Genomic DNA, 14,656 nt, shown 5'->3' with positions numbered 1-14,656 from the left:
AGATGTTGTGGATTCTCCATCCTTGCAAGTGTTTTAAGGCCAAGCTGAATGGAACTCTGAGCAACTTGGTCCAGTGAATGACATCCCTGCTACGTGTGCTACGTGAGCTGAAGCACTGTGATATCTTGCATGGAGAGGATAGCATGACCCTCTGGTAACATTTTCAACATTGATATCAAAAAATGCTCATAAAAAGCAGTTAATTATCTGTGGAGCTTAACTATTGCTTACAAAACATTGATTAATTATGGTAGCCCCAGCAGTGTCCTTGTATGCAAAACTTATTTAGCCCATAATATATTTAAAAGCATCATGAAAACAAGTTAATAGTGTACAAAGAAGGAAAATGATTACTTTTGCTTATTTTGTAGCCAAAAGCTGGGTCTCTTGGATCGGGTTCGTGGTACCAATACTAAAGGAAAGCTATTTACCCCTCTGAATGTAGATGCCATTGAAGAAAGTCCTTCAAAAGAGCCTAAGAATGTTGTCTTGAATAATAAGGAGCGTTTTCGCACTGCATTCCGAATGAAAGCATATGCTTTTTGGCAAAGCTCAGAAGGTAGCCCATCTGTATTGATTTCTTTCTGTGCATCCTCTGTTGTACCCAATTTACTTTGTTCTTCTGCATATTTTGTTGAAGGTTTGTGACTTTCTGGGACAAGCATGTCTGGTACCTGGTTTTATGTAGTACATTTGGGAAAGCCCAAGAAAAAGACCCCTGGAGTCCAAGCAAAACAGTGCTTGAAATCAAACAATTTCCTTTTTCAAAAACAGCAACTGATATGGGATAAGGCCAGTGCTGGATTCAGCCTATTTGACCTGGAAAAAGTGGGCACACTGGGCAATCAATATATATCCCCCCAAAAACACACGCCATCCTGTCTTGGTTTATGAGCAAAGGATGCTGTGCTAAGGTAGCTCCCTCCTGGACTGCATCCAGCCCTGCCACAGCCTGTGTCCTGGCATCTCAAATATCCCCTCACTTCCATCTCAAGCCTTGTTTACAGAATCAATGTCTTCTTCCCTCCCCTCTCTCCCTAGGCCTGCTTCCTCTCAGAAGTTTCCACTGGGTTTCCATGCAACAATACAGGGCACTTTCCCTCTCAGCTGCTCTGAGCACACATTTTCCTCTTCCTGCCCGTAACATCTAAATGGCCTTTAAATTACAGTTTCCCCTTTCTTGTGCCATCTGGCACCAGTGCATACCATGGATGGAGCCTAGGTGTCCACACCAGGAACCTGATTTTCTCCTTCATGAAGGTACATGAGCTCCAGGCAGTGCCAGTGAGAGGAGAACGTGGCCTGTGGCTTCTATAACCTGTTTTAGCCTTTATGTAAAATAATTTGGGCAAAGACCCAGTGGAAAGAAAGAAAAGTTCCCAGTGTTTCAGAGATGCTGGAATCTGAAAGGAAATCCTTCAATAGTGTGCCTTACAGCTATGCCAAAAGAATTAAATCCCTTTCAAAACCTGACCAGTGAAAGAAGCTGTAAGAGAGATTTCTTTATTAAATTGCACTTACTTTATGTAGTGCTTTATCCAGCCAGACATCCTGCTTAACATGGTGTGGTGAGATGTTCACACATCTGACTTTTTGACCTGCTTTGCAGATGCAGGAACAGGGGAACCCATGGCAGAAGACAGAGGTGACAGTAGTGATTTCCCTATGGAAGATATGATCCCCACATTCAAGACAGCCATCCGAGCTGTCAGGTAAATGACTTTTTGAAGGATTATGCTTCAGGAAATAACATTACCATATTGCTATATGTTGATTCACTGCTTCTGTCACTGTTTGGGTTTTTTTTAGATGCAATGGATGGGATAATTCTAATGTTTTCAAAAACATGAGACAGACCCTATTTAGTCTGTGAAAGCATGCAGAAGGGGGGAAGTTTTTTAGTAACGTTAACCATGTAATTTTGCAAGATACTCCATAGTGTTTTTATTATAAAATAATATTTTGTATTGTTCCTTGTTAAAATGTTATATATCTTTCTCAATTTAGTGACTAATATTTGTATGAAATTGTAACTTTTGCTTAACAAAAAACTCTGAGCTGACTCAACTTTTACTCACAATTGTATGAGTGTGCAGCTGTAATGTTTTAATAGATGCTGAGGTCTCCATTTCAGTAGTTTTTGGCTTGTAGCACATCACCTCTATTTTCACATCACAAGAGAAATTCTCTAGGTTAGAAAACTCCTACTAAACCTTGATCATGTGTTTAGCACATCAAGCAAAGAGAATTAATTCATTGATATTTTGTTACTCATTGAAGCAGTACTTTTTACTCTCCTCCCTTGAAAAATGCCCCCATGGGAAAACTCTGCTTTCATTGCAATTGCTGTTTATTCCAGAAGTTGTTAATTTTTTGGGCCACGGACTTACCACCTTGCAGGTGAAATACTGCAAGTCTGGAGTGTCTCACATATATCTTAGAAAATCTCCAGGGAAGCTGGTAATAAAAATACAACCATATATTTATATGTATATAATGATGATATGTATCCTCCTGGTTCTTTTCAAATTGGGTGCAGGAAATCAGTTTCTAAAAATTCCTGGTTTTCTTAAGGCTGCTGAAAGCCAAGTGACACAGGCTTTGCTCATATTACCCATGACTTCCTCCCTCACAGTGGAAGCTTCTTCATCCCTGTCCTCCATAGCTTTCCCCTTCTTTCCCTGATACCTTGCTTTCAAACATGTTATTGTTACTTCTGAAAAACTTCTTCCCCACATCCTGTCCAAATCTAATTGATTCATGCAATTTCCATTTAAACTCAATCAGGAACCAAGATTTTTTTTTTCTTGTGCAGTATACCCATATCCTGAACATTAATTGGAGTAATTCTTTCATACAAAACCACTTAATGGATTTCAGGGTCATGATCAAGGAGATTTTAAATTAGAATTGCTAATACTGTGATCCCTATTTTTCATTTAAGTCTTTGAATGTGTAGATTTGCTGTTACGGTATATAATTTGGCTAAAATAGACACAGTTACAATTTTGAAACCTTGAAATATTTATAAGCAACAGAGGTAAAGAATCAGCAGCCCTTAAAAAGTTGTAATATAATTATCTTTGCTAAGTGAAAGTTTATACAGACTTTAAAACCATTTAAAAACCCACCAACCTGAAATAAAAAACAAGTTAGAATCTTAACAGATGACAGCAATTTCCCAGTTCAGACCAACAAGTACCTGGAGACTCTATTGAGAAAGAAAACATCCAGAACCCAAGTCTAGACCAGATGAAGATAAAGATTTCATTACTTAAATATTTTTCTTCTATTTGTTTAATCTACCAAGATATATAGATTTAAAGTAATGTATAAACAGAAAAGCATGAAAAAAGAATGCCAAAAATTTTTCAAGTGTTCTGGCCAGCAGTGTTCCTTGTTATAAGAATTCTGTTACTAATTATTATGCTGTTTTATAACAATAGCAATAGTAACAGTAATCATATTATTATCATTACAACAACAACAATGTGATACTGCTGTTTCCTTCAAGGACAATTCAGGCAGTTCTAAAAAGTTTTCCCTTCTTCACAACCTGAACTGCTGCTAACTTCTTAACTTCCACATTTATATCTAATTAGCATTTCCTATCCAAAACTTTCCCATGTGCAAAATTAAAACTAAGATGAAAATGATTCAACATTGCATATACTATAAATTAGCTTTATAATAGGCTGAAGCATAAAAGAAGCAGCTTCAACTTCACAGCTTCAAAATCTCCTGTGACTTGTATTGTTCAAAGTCAAGCTCCAACTGTGATTCTGAAGCTTCAAACCATTTGTTTTAGACTATTAATTATGCAAAGCCAACTATTATAATTTTTCAAATATGGTATGGTATTATAGATTCTTTGTTTATATTTTATTGCCTTGTTTAGAAATAACATGCTCAATTTACAAACACCCAGAGAATTAATCCATATTTGATAAAACAGGAGATTTTCATGATGGAATTTTATATAAGAAATTAATATGTTTTTCTGTTTGTTATGCAGAATACTACAGTTTCGTCTCTATAAAAAAAAATTTAAGGAGACTTTGAGGCCTTATGATGTAAAGGATGTGATAGAGCAATACTCAGCAGGGCATCTTGATATGCTTTCCAGAATAAAATACCTTCAGGCAAGGTAAGAATCTTCTGGTAAATGGGGGAAATGTATGACTTTACTGGCAAAATAAAAACATGGGCCTATTTGTGTACAAAGCACCCAGAAATTATGCATTTTCACAATGTAGCTAGTCCATGAGAAAACCTTTTCCCAAAAACAAAAGTGAGTAGATAGCAGGGACAATTACAGGGAGAGACCACTGGCTCAGATTTAGAACAAGGACATGAGAGTTAAAAAATCCGGTGAATTTTCTTGACTGTTGCCTTATTCAGTTAGGATCAAATTTCTCTCCTTCTCCCCATTTTACAGATGATAAATAAAAGCAATAATTGCTCTTCATGAACTTTTCTTTGAGCTGTATTCTCTGATGACCTGTACCTAGAGAAGCATCCCATAAAAGAGCAAGAATACACCAGCACAGAAGGTTTCACTCAGGTGCAATTGACCAATCTGAAAAAAAGTTGGAATTTCAGCCCATTGTTCATTTGCAGTCTGCATCCACAGCTGTTTCCTCACAGAAGTGGTTCATTGCAACGTGCTTTTGAGGCACATCTACAAAATTCTGTGCTGCTCATCCCCTGAGCTGTGAGCCCAGGTCAGAGCTTGGGGCTGTAAATTTGTGTGGGCCTGAGTGCACATCTGTGCAGATGTGTGGAGCTGTCTGTGCTCAGTCTGCATTCCCTGAGGCCCTCAGTGACTCTTAGCAGCAAAAACACCTTCAATTTCTCTCCAGAATGGGCTGAAGGAGTGCAACTCCTGCTGCACATTTGGGCTTTATCTGGACTTACCTTAGCTTTGAAAAGCTGCTTTGATCTTTCTGCTGAACTTGGTAATTTTTTATTGCAAAGTGATTTTCCTTGGGCTGCCTCTTTTTCAAGTGTATAACATGTCTGTCAGCAATGCCTGGGGATCAATATCTAGCTAGCTTTGTGAGGCTTGCCTGGAGCTTTTTCAAGTTCCGTTTTCAAAACTCCAAGAGGCACTGTGAAACCATGCAAGGTATCTGCATGGATTGTCCAATAATAGAGATAAATGGTCTGTGGACTAGTGGTGATTGATATGTGGCTATTTTGGGGCATGGGCTGAATAAACAGAGACTCACTCATGCCTGAGCAGTTGGATATGACAAATGAAAGAATATATGATATAGTAAAAGAGTATAATAATAATGTGTTGTAGCATTCCAAACAATCTTTCTGCTTTTGGGCTAAATAAAAACTTTTGCCAAGTTCTGATTTTCATTATCCTGCACAAAATCTGATAGATCTGCTGACATTTTTAAGAGCAGTTGCCACTGGATATTTTTTAGCAATCATGTTGTTTGGTACCTTTGAAGGAAAAGAAGTTGTGTTTCAAATATTGAAGTTTATAAACAGTGAGCTTTAATTACCATTAAATTACCAGATAATTGCAATTCAGTGCACTGATTGTGACCCAAAAGAGAGCAGACACATCACGACCCTCAATATATTACCAAATCAACATGTGCTTCCTTTTTGAATCTTTGCTTCAGAGATGCACAGCATATTCTGTCATGTGTTAGCATTTGGAGATGGACTTACACAGTTGCACTTTTCTTTTTTTCAGAGTAGATATGATTTTTACACCTGGACCTCCATCTACTCCCAAGCATAAGAAATCCCAAAAGGGAGGAGCTTTTTCTTACCCTTCACAACAGTCTCCCAGGTGAATTCTTTCATGCCTAGTATTTAGCACAGCCCAACACAGAAAAAAAAAGTTAATGAATTCCCATAATCATGGTCTTTGTTCATCCACTGTTGTTGTAGTGGTGCTGAGAGGATATGTTTCTATGAGATACATGTGGATAAACATTGAGCCAGAAAGCCACTAGCTTCCCTAAGAGCAATGTGTGATGGAAGCCTAAACAATGGCTTCTTAATTGTCCAGATCAGCTTCTCCACAGTTTGAAAATATGGTTTTAAATTAAATACATGCATTTGATTGCTGATGTGCTAATTTTCTAACATTTTACTTGTAAACCCACTTAAAAGCTCAGTAAAAGTCATTAACAGTTTGAAAGTAAGTTAGTTATCTTCCTGAATTGTCCACCAAATGGCAAGCAAAGATTTTTAATGCTGCTGCTTTTAAACCAGAATAATTTTAAACTCAAAATAAATTGTAATAACAGATTTCTGGCTGTGAAAGTTGCACTGTATTATTGTATTGCTGCATTCCACATAGAAAAAAATCTATAATAAATGACATTTCTTCTGTTGTTTACAACTATCAATCTGTCAATAAATATCCATCAAGAACCACTACGACCATCAACAATCTGTCCCCAAAGCTGTCGTGGTTACTCAGAGCAAAAGCAAAGAAAATAAATTATCCCACACAGGGAAAAATATGAAACCACATAAATGTGAAGACAGAGACCTGAGTATATGGAAGAGGCAGTGATCATTTGGGGAGGAAAGCAGATTGCAAAAACTGCATGAGTCCATATCACCAATAACCCAATGTGAAAAATCGGACATGTTTTAAGTATAGATTTTGCTCTAATACGATTTATTCACAGCTAGATTTTGGATTTTGTCAGGAAAGAGAAGAACTGGCCATGTTAAAAGTTTTAGAGTACATTTGTTCCAAATCATGTTAAAGAGCAAGCACTCAGAAGTTGTTTTTCTAGACTTTGGTGTAGATTATGGGAAGATACTGACTCCTTTGGAATCAGTTTGGGAACCATTTCATAAAGGTTGAATTTAATCATGAGCATCCAAGATCCCATGAAGTTAGAAATCAAGCTCTTTAGTTAGAGATCATCTTCTTACCTATTGAATTTGGACATCTGATGGACAGGCAGGAGGAAATTGCATAAAAGAAAACTTATTCTGGAATCAGCTTTAAATCTCCAGACCAGACTGTCTCTTTTCAGCATTTCCAATCTCTGACACTTACTATTTGATAAAATGAAATTGAGAAAAAAACCACACTCATCCTTGAAACTCATATTCAGTCTCCAAAGACACTAATTATAAAGAATTAGGTTTAAAAACAGATGGCCATCTGTAGACCCACTAACTGCACTATCTCAATAATTTTCACAAACCTGAAATTATTCCAACAAGCTGAAGATTAATTTAAATTTTATTTTGAACTTCTGGGTTTTTTTTAATCTTTATCTTAAACTTGAAAAACAAAGCAAAACAAAAATTTAAAAATCAAGATTCTATTTTTTGGGAATGCATTATCATCACATAGAATACACTTTCAATCCTATTTGTATAAACAGCTAAAAGAGCTGCAAGGATCTATATGAATAAATCAACAAGATGGCAATTCTGTTTTCTGATATAAATTGCTTATTGTGATGCAAAGAAATACTGAACTCTAATAGAGCTATTAATTCTTTATAGAAATGAACCATATGTAGCCAAAGCATCTACAGCTGATACTGAAGACCAAAGTATGATGGGAAAATTTGTGAAAGTTGAGAGGCAGGTAAGTAATTTCATGACAATGACAGCTGAGGTGCTTGTTCAGAAATGATAGAGCTGACATCAATCCTGCATGACTCTGGCTGAGCCAGGCAGAATTGTGTTGGTCGTGGTGAAGAATCACAGAGGTGTTTTTCTAATTATCACAAAACTGTATTGCTAGCTTTTCATGAAAGAATTTACTTAGCTAGGAAGTGTGCCTTTTGAAACTTGGTGAATCAATGTCACCCTGTATGGCAGGAAATCCTAACCATGATTTTGAAGAGGGACTTTTGCATTCCTGTAACATCAGTACTCATCACATCTGGTGCTTGGTGTGAGCAAGCCCTTTTCCTCAAAATAATTGTCTGCTCTTGGGCCCTATCCAAAAGAGAAAGGAAACTAGTCCTCATATGTAACCCTGATGTTGTGGGACTATTAGGTGGTGTTGAGTCATAGGTTGGACTCAATGATCTCAAAAGTCTTTTCCAGCCTAGATGATTCTGTGACTAACAGTTAGAGAAGAGGTCTGTATGCAAAGGTAATTCCATATATTGTATTTTGATAATAGCTATTTACCACTGGTATCAAGACTTTGTCAAAACATTATAGAGTCCTGTTGGATACTGTACTGTTAAATATCCATCAATAATATATTTTTGGCACAGTTCATAGGGATGGGTCTTTCTATTCTGAGGCAGTTAGAGGATAAGCTGCCATCCATTTCAGCCCAGCTGCTGAGGGAAGGTCATGGTTATGGTGTGTACCTCCATGAGCAATAAACATGGCAGCACACCATTGCTAGGGCCAGTGCACATATGGAATCATGAACTGTTTTTGAACAACTGACTTGAGGCAATATCATGACATTGGTATTTTTCAGGTAAATGACATGGGGAAGAAACTGGATTTTCTGGTTGATATGCATATGCATCACATGGAACAGCTGCAGATACAAGTTGCTGAGATAAGTCCATTGAAAGAAACCGCTTCTCCTGCAAGGGAGAAGAGAGAAGAAAACAAATATTCTGAGTTAAAAACAATAATATATAAATACACTGAGCAGTGTTCTCGTGAAACTCCTTACAACTTCCAGCAGGTTCCAGTCAACAAAGTCAGCCCCTATGGTTTCTCATCACGGGGTCACATGGCTCACTCACAACCTTTATCAACAGGTGGGCAAAACTCTGGCAAGCTGCAAGCCACACCTTCCTCAACTTCATATGCAGAAAGGCCGACGGTTTTGCCTATATTTACATTAATGGACTCCCAGGTTAGCTACCACTCCCAAGGGGACCTCCAGAGCCCTTACTCAGACAAGGTGTCTCCGAGGCAGAGAAGGAGCCTGACGAGGGACAGCGACACTCCACTGTCCCTTCTCTCCGTCAACCACGAGGAACTCGAGCGCTCCCCAAGCGGCTTCAGCATCTCCCAGGAGAGAGACGATTTCCCCTTCGGCCCCAACGGGGGATCGGCCTGGATGAGGGAGAAACGCTACCTGGCAGAGGGGGAGACAGACACAGACACAGACCCTTTCACACCCAGCGGCTCCATGCCTTTGTCCTCGACGGGAGATGGGATTTCAGACTCCATATGGACCCCGTCAAACAAGCCAGTTTAAAAGTGCGTGTGGGGGCAGTCACTGGTTGGCTTCTCCTTGTAATGTAAGCATACTTTGTATATCTCACTTACTCTACACCCAAAGCTTACTAGCTCAAAACACCAATGGCTGCATAAGATGCATGTGATATTAGTGGTAGTCATTCTGCACCATTTCATACAATTTACTGATGCAGTTTTTTTCATGCTACCAAAACTAAGGAACTTAGTTTTGAGCATGGTTTGCATGACTTTGCCCTATATAAATGGTACAGCTGATTTCTTCCATGATACATATCTATCTGGTACTCTTCAATACAACAATGGTGAATTGATAACAGACAAGATACAGTGGTCCTTGCTACATTTTGTAAACAGAGCAGCAAAATAAAAAGATTTTCAGGAACAATATCCCTTTGTGGAAACATAACGTCTGAATCATTTTCCAATATAAGCAAATCAATCTCTAATCAACCAAGCCAAGAATTTCTAATATCAAAAGCAGGGAAAAACCTAAGTATGACCTTATTGAAATGCTTTTGTGAGCGAAATGTTTCTCATGTGATCTCTTATATAATTACCCCTGAAGTACAATGTTGAAATGAAATTAATGCTAAGATTTTAAATCATAACAGCCACATCCTGGGACTGATTATAGGTATTTATTTATTGTAAAATGTAAATAGAAATCCCTCAAACTATTTTGAAAATCTTCACTAGTGTTTATAAAATTGCTCAAAGTAGGATTATAATGCTTTTTTTTAGAAAATCTTTTGCTAAGTCTCTTTGCTACTTATGGGGCCAAATTTTCTTTGTTACAAAAATAAGGTTGTTCAGTGTAGGGAACTCCAGGTTATACACTCCACTCTTCTATTGACTTAGGTGCTGCTAAGTAAGATGCATAATGTAACTCAGCCTCAGTTTCCCAATCTGTTAATTGGGAGTTACACTTCCACACATGCTCACAGGTTGAAAACCTCAAGTCTAATATTTACCAAGTGCTTTGAGCTCATCAGAAAATTGCAATTCTCTTCTCTGAAAGTCCTACAGAGTGAGATGCTGCTTCTCTCTGTTTACTTTTTCTCTTGGAAATGGAGTGCTTCAAATCCATGAATGTGTGCTATATTTAAGATTAATATATGAATAAATAAATCACCATTTTTGTCATGTGTCCCTGAGCAACAGAGAGATAAGTATGCTCCCTAGGCCTCAGCCAAATATTTTTTAATGGAAGTTGGAAATTACTGAGAAGGAAGAGACCAGGAAAATCACTGGACCACTGGAAAGAAATGAATCAAAGATCTCACCACTACAGTGAGAATGTAGTACCTATAAAGCTAGTGAAATGAGCATATCCAAATATTCTATACAGGTCTTACCTGGTGTCAGTCAATGTGTCCATGAAATAGCATCCGTGTGATGTCCAGCTGTACACTCTTTACAGCTGGTGGGAAATGAAGGAGTATAGTCAGTGAGCACAGAGTACAGGAACCAAGGTACACATCAATTTTAGGATGAGATTAATCTCATCTTTAACTGAGTTATCTACAACGACCAAATGCCTAACAACTTCAAAGAGAGCAGAAGGTGACTTAGTGTCAGATGATCAGACACCACATAATCAGTGTTAAGGCTCTCACCTCTCTCCCACTGATCCAAGGTGCAGCCTCTACCATGGCTCATCCCCATCTCATGTCCAGAACAACCCCTGTCCCTCCATACAATGACTTCCCCACTATGGTCAGGCCACTGACCAAAAGATGAAAGGATTTGGCCCAAATAAAATGTTACAAAAGGGACTTTCTGTAGAGACTGCTTGTATTACACTGCAGCTGCAAACTGAGCATCCTTGGCACATGCAGCCAGAGCCAAGAACACATTACTGGGTTTCCCAGTGCTTACTGGGTATTGCACAGCCCTGCACAGAAAGTGCTCCAAAAGGCAATATTTTGTTGGGTTATTTCAACCACAGTAAACTTTTTGGTTTAATTCCTTGGTATTGTGGACATCTCATAACAATCATTCCATCCAGGGAGCTTCTGTTCTTTCCCAGATCTGGGCATTGTCTTCATCTTCGTTGTTTGTTCTCTATTGGAAGAGACAGCTAAAGAATTAGGATCTTCTTACTTCATCTGCTTCTTCAGCTAAATCATGATTCATCCTTCTGGAATGGATCTTCAGGGAGAACAAATTGCTGTTGTTAGTGGATTAAATACTGCAGACCAGTTACACCAGCCTTTGAAGACTGGGCTGAGACCATGGAGATGTTTTAAAGCCAGTAACTATGATGGTATGAGACACAATTTTGGTAATTACTTAATTGAAAAAATAGCATTGACCTGAAAGGTCATCTGTGCTTGGCACAGTTTTGTGGCTAAATTTGCAAAGAATATAACTCAATGACTGAAGTGTAATTCACTATAATTTGGCATATTGAGAAGAATTCTTCGGCCTTTGTGATTCTTGGAAATACCTGAGTTGTACCTGTTGCAGGCTTTCTGAAATAGTAATAATGTCTGTGGCAACTTGTGAGATTTAACCCTTATGTGGCAAGAGAATGGAAAAGAATGAGGAATTATTTTAACATTGTTACACTTCTGAAATTGATGTGTGTGCTAGACAAGCCTACTTCAATTTTCTTGTATACCAAGGGCCTGTCATTCCTACTGATTTCATCTGAGTTTGGTCCTTTAAATGCTTTCTAGAGCTAAGCAAACAACAATCAAGCAAGCCAAAATGCAGGTGCAGTCTGATCAATTTATTTGTGACTGTCTTTGACAGTGGCTATGCCATGCAGTTCCCTGTCCAATCCCACTGAAATTCTTCAGGTTTCTCTTCTCTTTCATCACAGGTCATATAAAAGGAATATTTTCCCAGTATTAAACCCAGTAGAAAATCCATAAATACCCTCCTTATAAAGGTATGTGTTATCCAAGAGAAAATCCAGGCAAGGGCAGAGATCTGGATGAATATTCACCTGCATAAAGAGTGCAGCCCCAGAGAAAGCAGGATTTGGGCTGCCCTGCACTCTGCACACTTAGCAGCTGAACTGTCTTGAAGTCAGTATTTTCTCTGGCCTGCAATCACCAATTTGCAATCTGCATCTTAAAGGTGTCAGGTCAGGTATTTGTAGCCACATCATGAAATATTTAATGATGCCAGATAAGATCTGCCTCTTTTTAAAAGGCATTGGTGATAAACTCAGCAAGATCATCTGCAGTAAACATTTGTGGATCCTGTGAAGGAGATCCAAGAAATGAGACAAGCAGATCTGATTAGCTTATTTTAATATTTATTTTTCCTTCTTAGCACTGAAAACTGTCACTGCTCTGTTCATAAGGGTGCTGTTCTTAGCAGCTCTCTGCCCTTTTCCTCGTTGGGATTAAAAATAGGGCATCCACCAGTGCTGCTGTCTGTGCTGACAACAGATACATGTCGAGATGTCACCAGCAAGGTGAGGTCTGGAGACCATCCCTGATCTGGGATGTGCACACAAACTTCATCAGGCTCCAATCAGGGTGAATCCAGGGAATGCATCCACCTTGGAACTGTGGTTTATGTAACAGTCATAGATACTAGACAAAGCAAAATAAACTATGGGTGATTCCAGTAACATTAAGAAGGTCAAGACCTGTTTCCACACACAAGGAATCTCTATTCACACTTTCATTTGAGAAAGGCATCTGGGTCAATAATTGTCCTCATAATAGGAATTAATTAGATTTACACCTTCTTCTGCATGATGTTTCAGTTTAAGACTTATCAATTCTCTTTGGGTCAGATTTTTCTAGCATCTTGACTGACACTAGCATTTTGTTTGCATGTACTTAACATTAAAAAGTGTTAATGACTGATGACTCTCATTTCAGGCCTTCAGATATTTGTTGTAATTTGAAACTCTGGAGCTTTTCCCTGCTCTCCTTGAAGTAAGTTAGAAACCTTCTCCCAGTGATGGACTGTGAGCAGGGCTGGGTTCTAATCTGCCTTTCTTTATAAATTTCCTTGTGAAGGCCAGCACTGATCTGGAGACATTTTTCTTGGCTACATTTTGAGAGTGATTTTCAGTCCCTAACAAATGCCACATGTCTGGAAGTTTTGAAAAAGGCCAATCTGTGTTTACATTGTGTGCCTCTCTTTGCAGCATTATTTTCAATTAATCTTCCTCATTTTAGATGTAAACTGGGATTATTTGATTAAGGCAAAAGTGAATACTTAGTTGAAGTATGAAGTATTATAAATGTATTTTATGCTCTACTTCAGGAATTGGCACTTTAAAAAAAAAATCTAGTCAGGTAATTGCCTTGGCTTTTCCCTGCCCTGAATTTATCAGTCTGGCTCCTATCAAAATAAAAGGGAATCCAATCCATGGAGACATTGATTAAAAAGTCCCTAAATGGACTTTGGCTATATTTGCTCTGTTTTTATCTGTAACATTGCTGCATTTTTATGGTCCAGAGTGGAAATAGTTTAAAATTTTCTGCTTCAATCGGTGGCCCATGAGTTCTGCAGACTAAAACCCACCTGATCCCAGGGGCAGGGGGGCCACTGCCTTGTGGCCTTCAGGAGAGCACCGTGGTCCAACCAGTTTGCAAGATCAGAGCCTAAAGCAATCAGAAAATGCAGAGTAAGGAGCACCCTCACCCTTTCTGGGAGCCCAGCTGCTGCACAGGTGCCACATCTGCTTAGGTGAGAACTGACTCCATCCTGCTTACTGCAGAGCATGTGAGGAAAGAGCTGGATCTGATTCCTTGCACCCCACAGCCCCCACCTCTAAGCTCTAGGTACCTAAGAGCTGCAAACCTAAATTTTCTACAGCACCTCATGCATTTGGTGGAATGTCACTTTTTCAGGAGCCCAGCTAGGTGTGAATGTTCAATTTGAAGGTTATTTTAAGAGGTGCACTGGAAAAAGGGGCATTTTCAAGGGTTTTTAGCTGGGCACTCTGAGAATGAAGGTCCTGGGTATCACTTTTCCTTCTGGTTTTTTAGGCTGTAAGATTTGACCTTTCCTAATTCAGCTCTGAGTACCTGCCCTCTGAAGTTAACTGAAGCAAAATACTGAAAGTGGGATCCTATTTCCATAATGAAGAACACGCTGAGACTGAAGGTTTCATAGCCAACTGCATTTTGTTTTCTAGTTATGGCATCTTATTATTACTAGTATTTGTGCCTTGCTCACTGAAATCTACTCCATGCTACAAAGATGCTTTTCAGATTCTGGCTGACAAGGGAACACAACTTTTATACAAGTGGCCTTTAGTGCTCTTTATAATATTATTTATTGTAATTTTTAAACTGTATGTGTAATTTCTATTCTGGCACTGTCCAATATTTGAACAAATTTAATATGTTTATTTCAATATATTATGCAAACAATACTTCTTAACTGATTTTTTTATGTTCTGTCTTTAAAAACTGCACCACTTATTAATAAATAGAAATTTCAATTATGATGTGGATGCATTTATTTTAATTTAAATCTTGATATCTTC

At 38.4% G+C, this 14,656-nt stretch overlaps 1 protein-coding gene across 5 annotated transcripts in view; it reads left to right on the top strand.

Moving 5' to 3' along the window:
- KCNQ3 (potassium voltage-gated channel subfamily Q member 3) overlaps positions 1 to 14,656 on the top strand; it is a 193,119-nt gene that overhangs the window by 176,712 nt on the left and 1,751 nt on the right. For 4 of the 5 annotated variants that reach the window (XM_014882140.2, XM_088179403.1, XM_088179428.1 and 1 more), the window contains 6 exons: positions 372 to 559; positions 1,610 to 1,712; positions 4,016 to 4,147; positions 5,717 to 5,815; positions 7,507 to 7,591; positions 8,450 to 14,614. In XM_014882140.2, coding sequence (XP_014737626.1) covers positions 372 to 559; positions 1,610 to 1,712; positions 4,016 to 4,147; positions 5,717 to 5,815; positions 7,507 to 7,591; positions 8,450 to 9,187 — 1,345 coding nt within the window. In that variant the 3' untranslated portion in view covers positions 9,188 to 14,614. Of the gene's footprint in view, positions 1 to 371; positions 560 to 1,609; positions 1,713 to 4,015; positions 4,148 to 5,716; positions 5,816 to 7,506; positions 7,592 to 8,449; positions 14,615 to 14,656 lie in introns of those variants that run through there. The other variant, XM_088179406.1, reaches the window with a different exon arrangement.

Source organism: Sturnus vulgaris, chromosome 1, assembly GCF_052056855.1.
Source record: "Sturnus vulgaris isolate bStuVul1 chromosome 1, bStuVul1.hap1, whole genome shotgun sequence".
NCBI classification, from domain to species: Eukaryota; Metazoa; Chordata; class Aves; order Passeriformes; family Sturnidae; genus Sturnus; species Sturnus vulgaris.
Note: the sequence above shows the minus strand (reverse complement) of the source record. Positions and strands in the feature narration are given on the sequence as shown.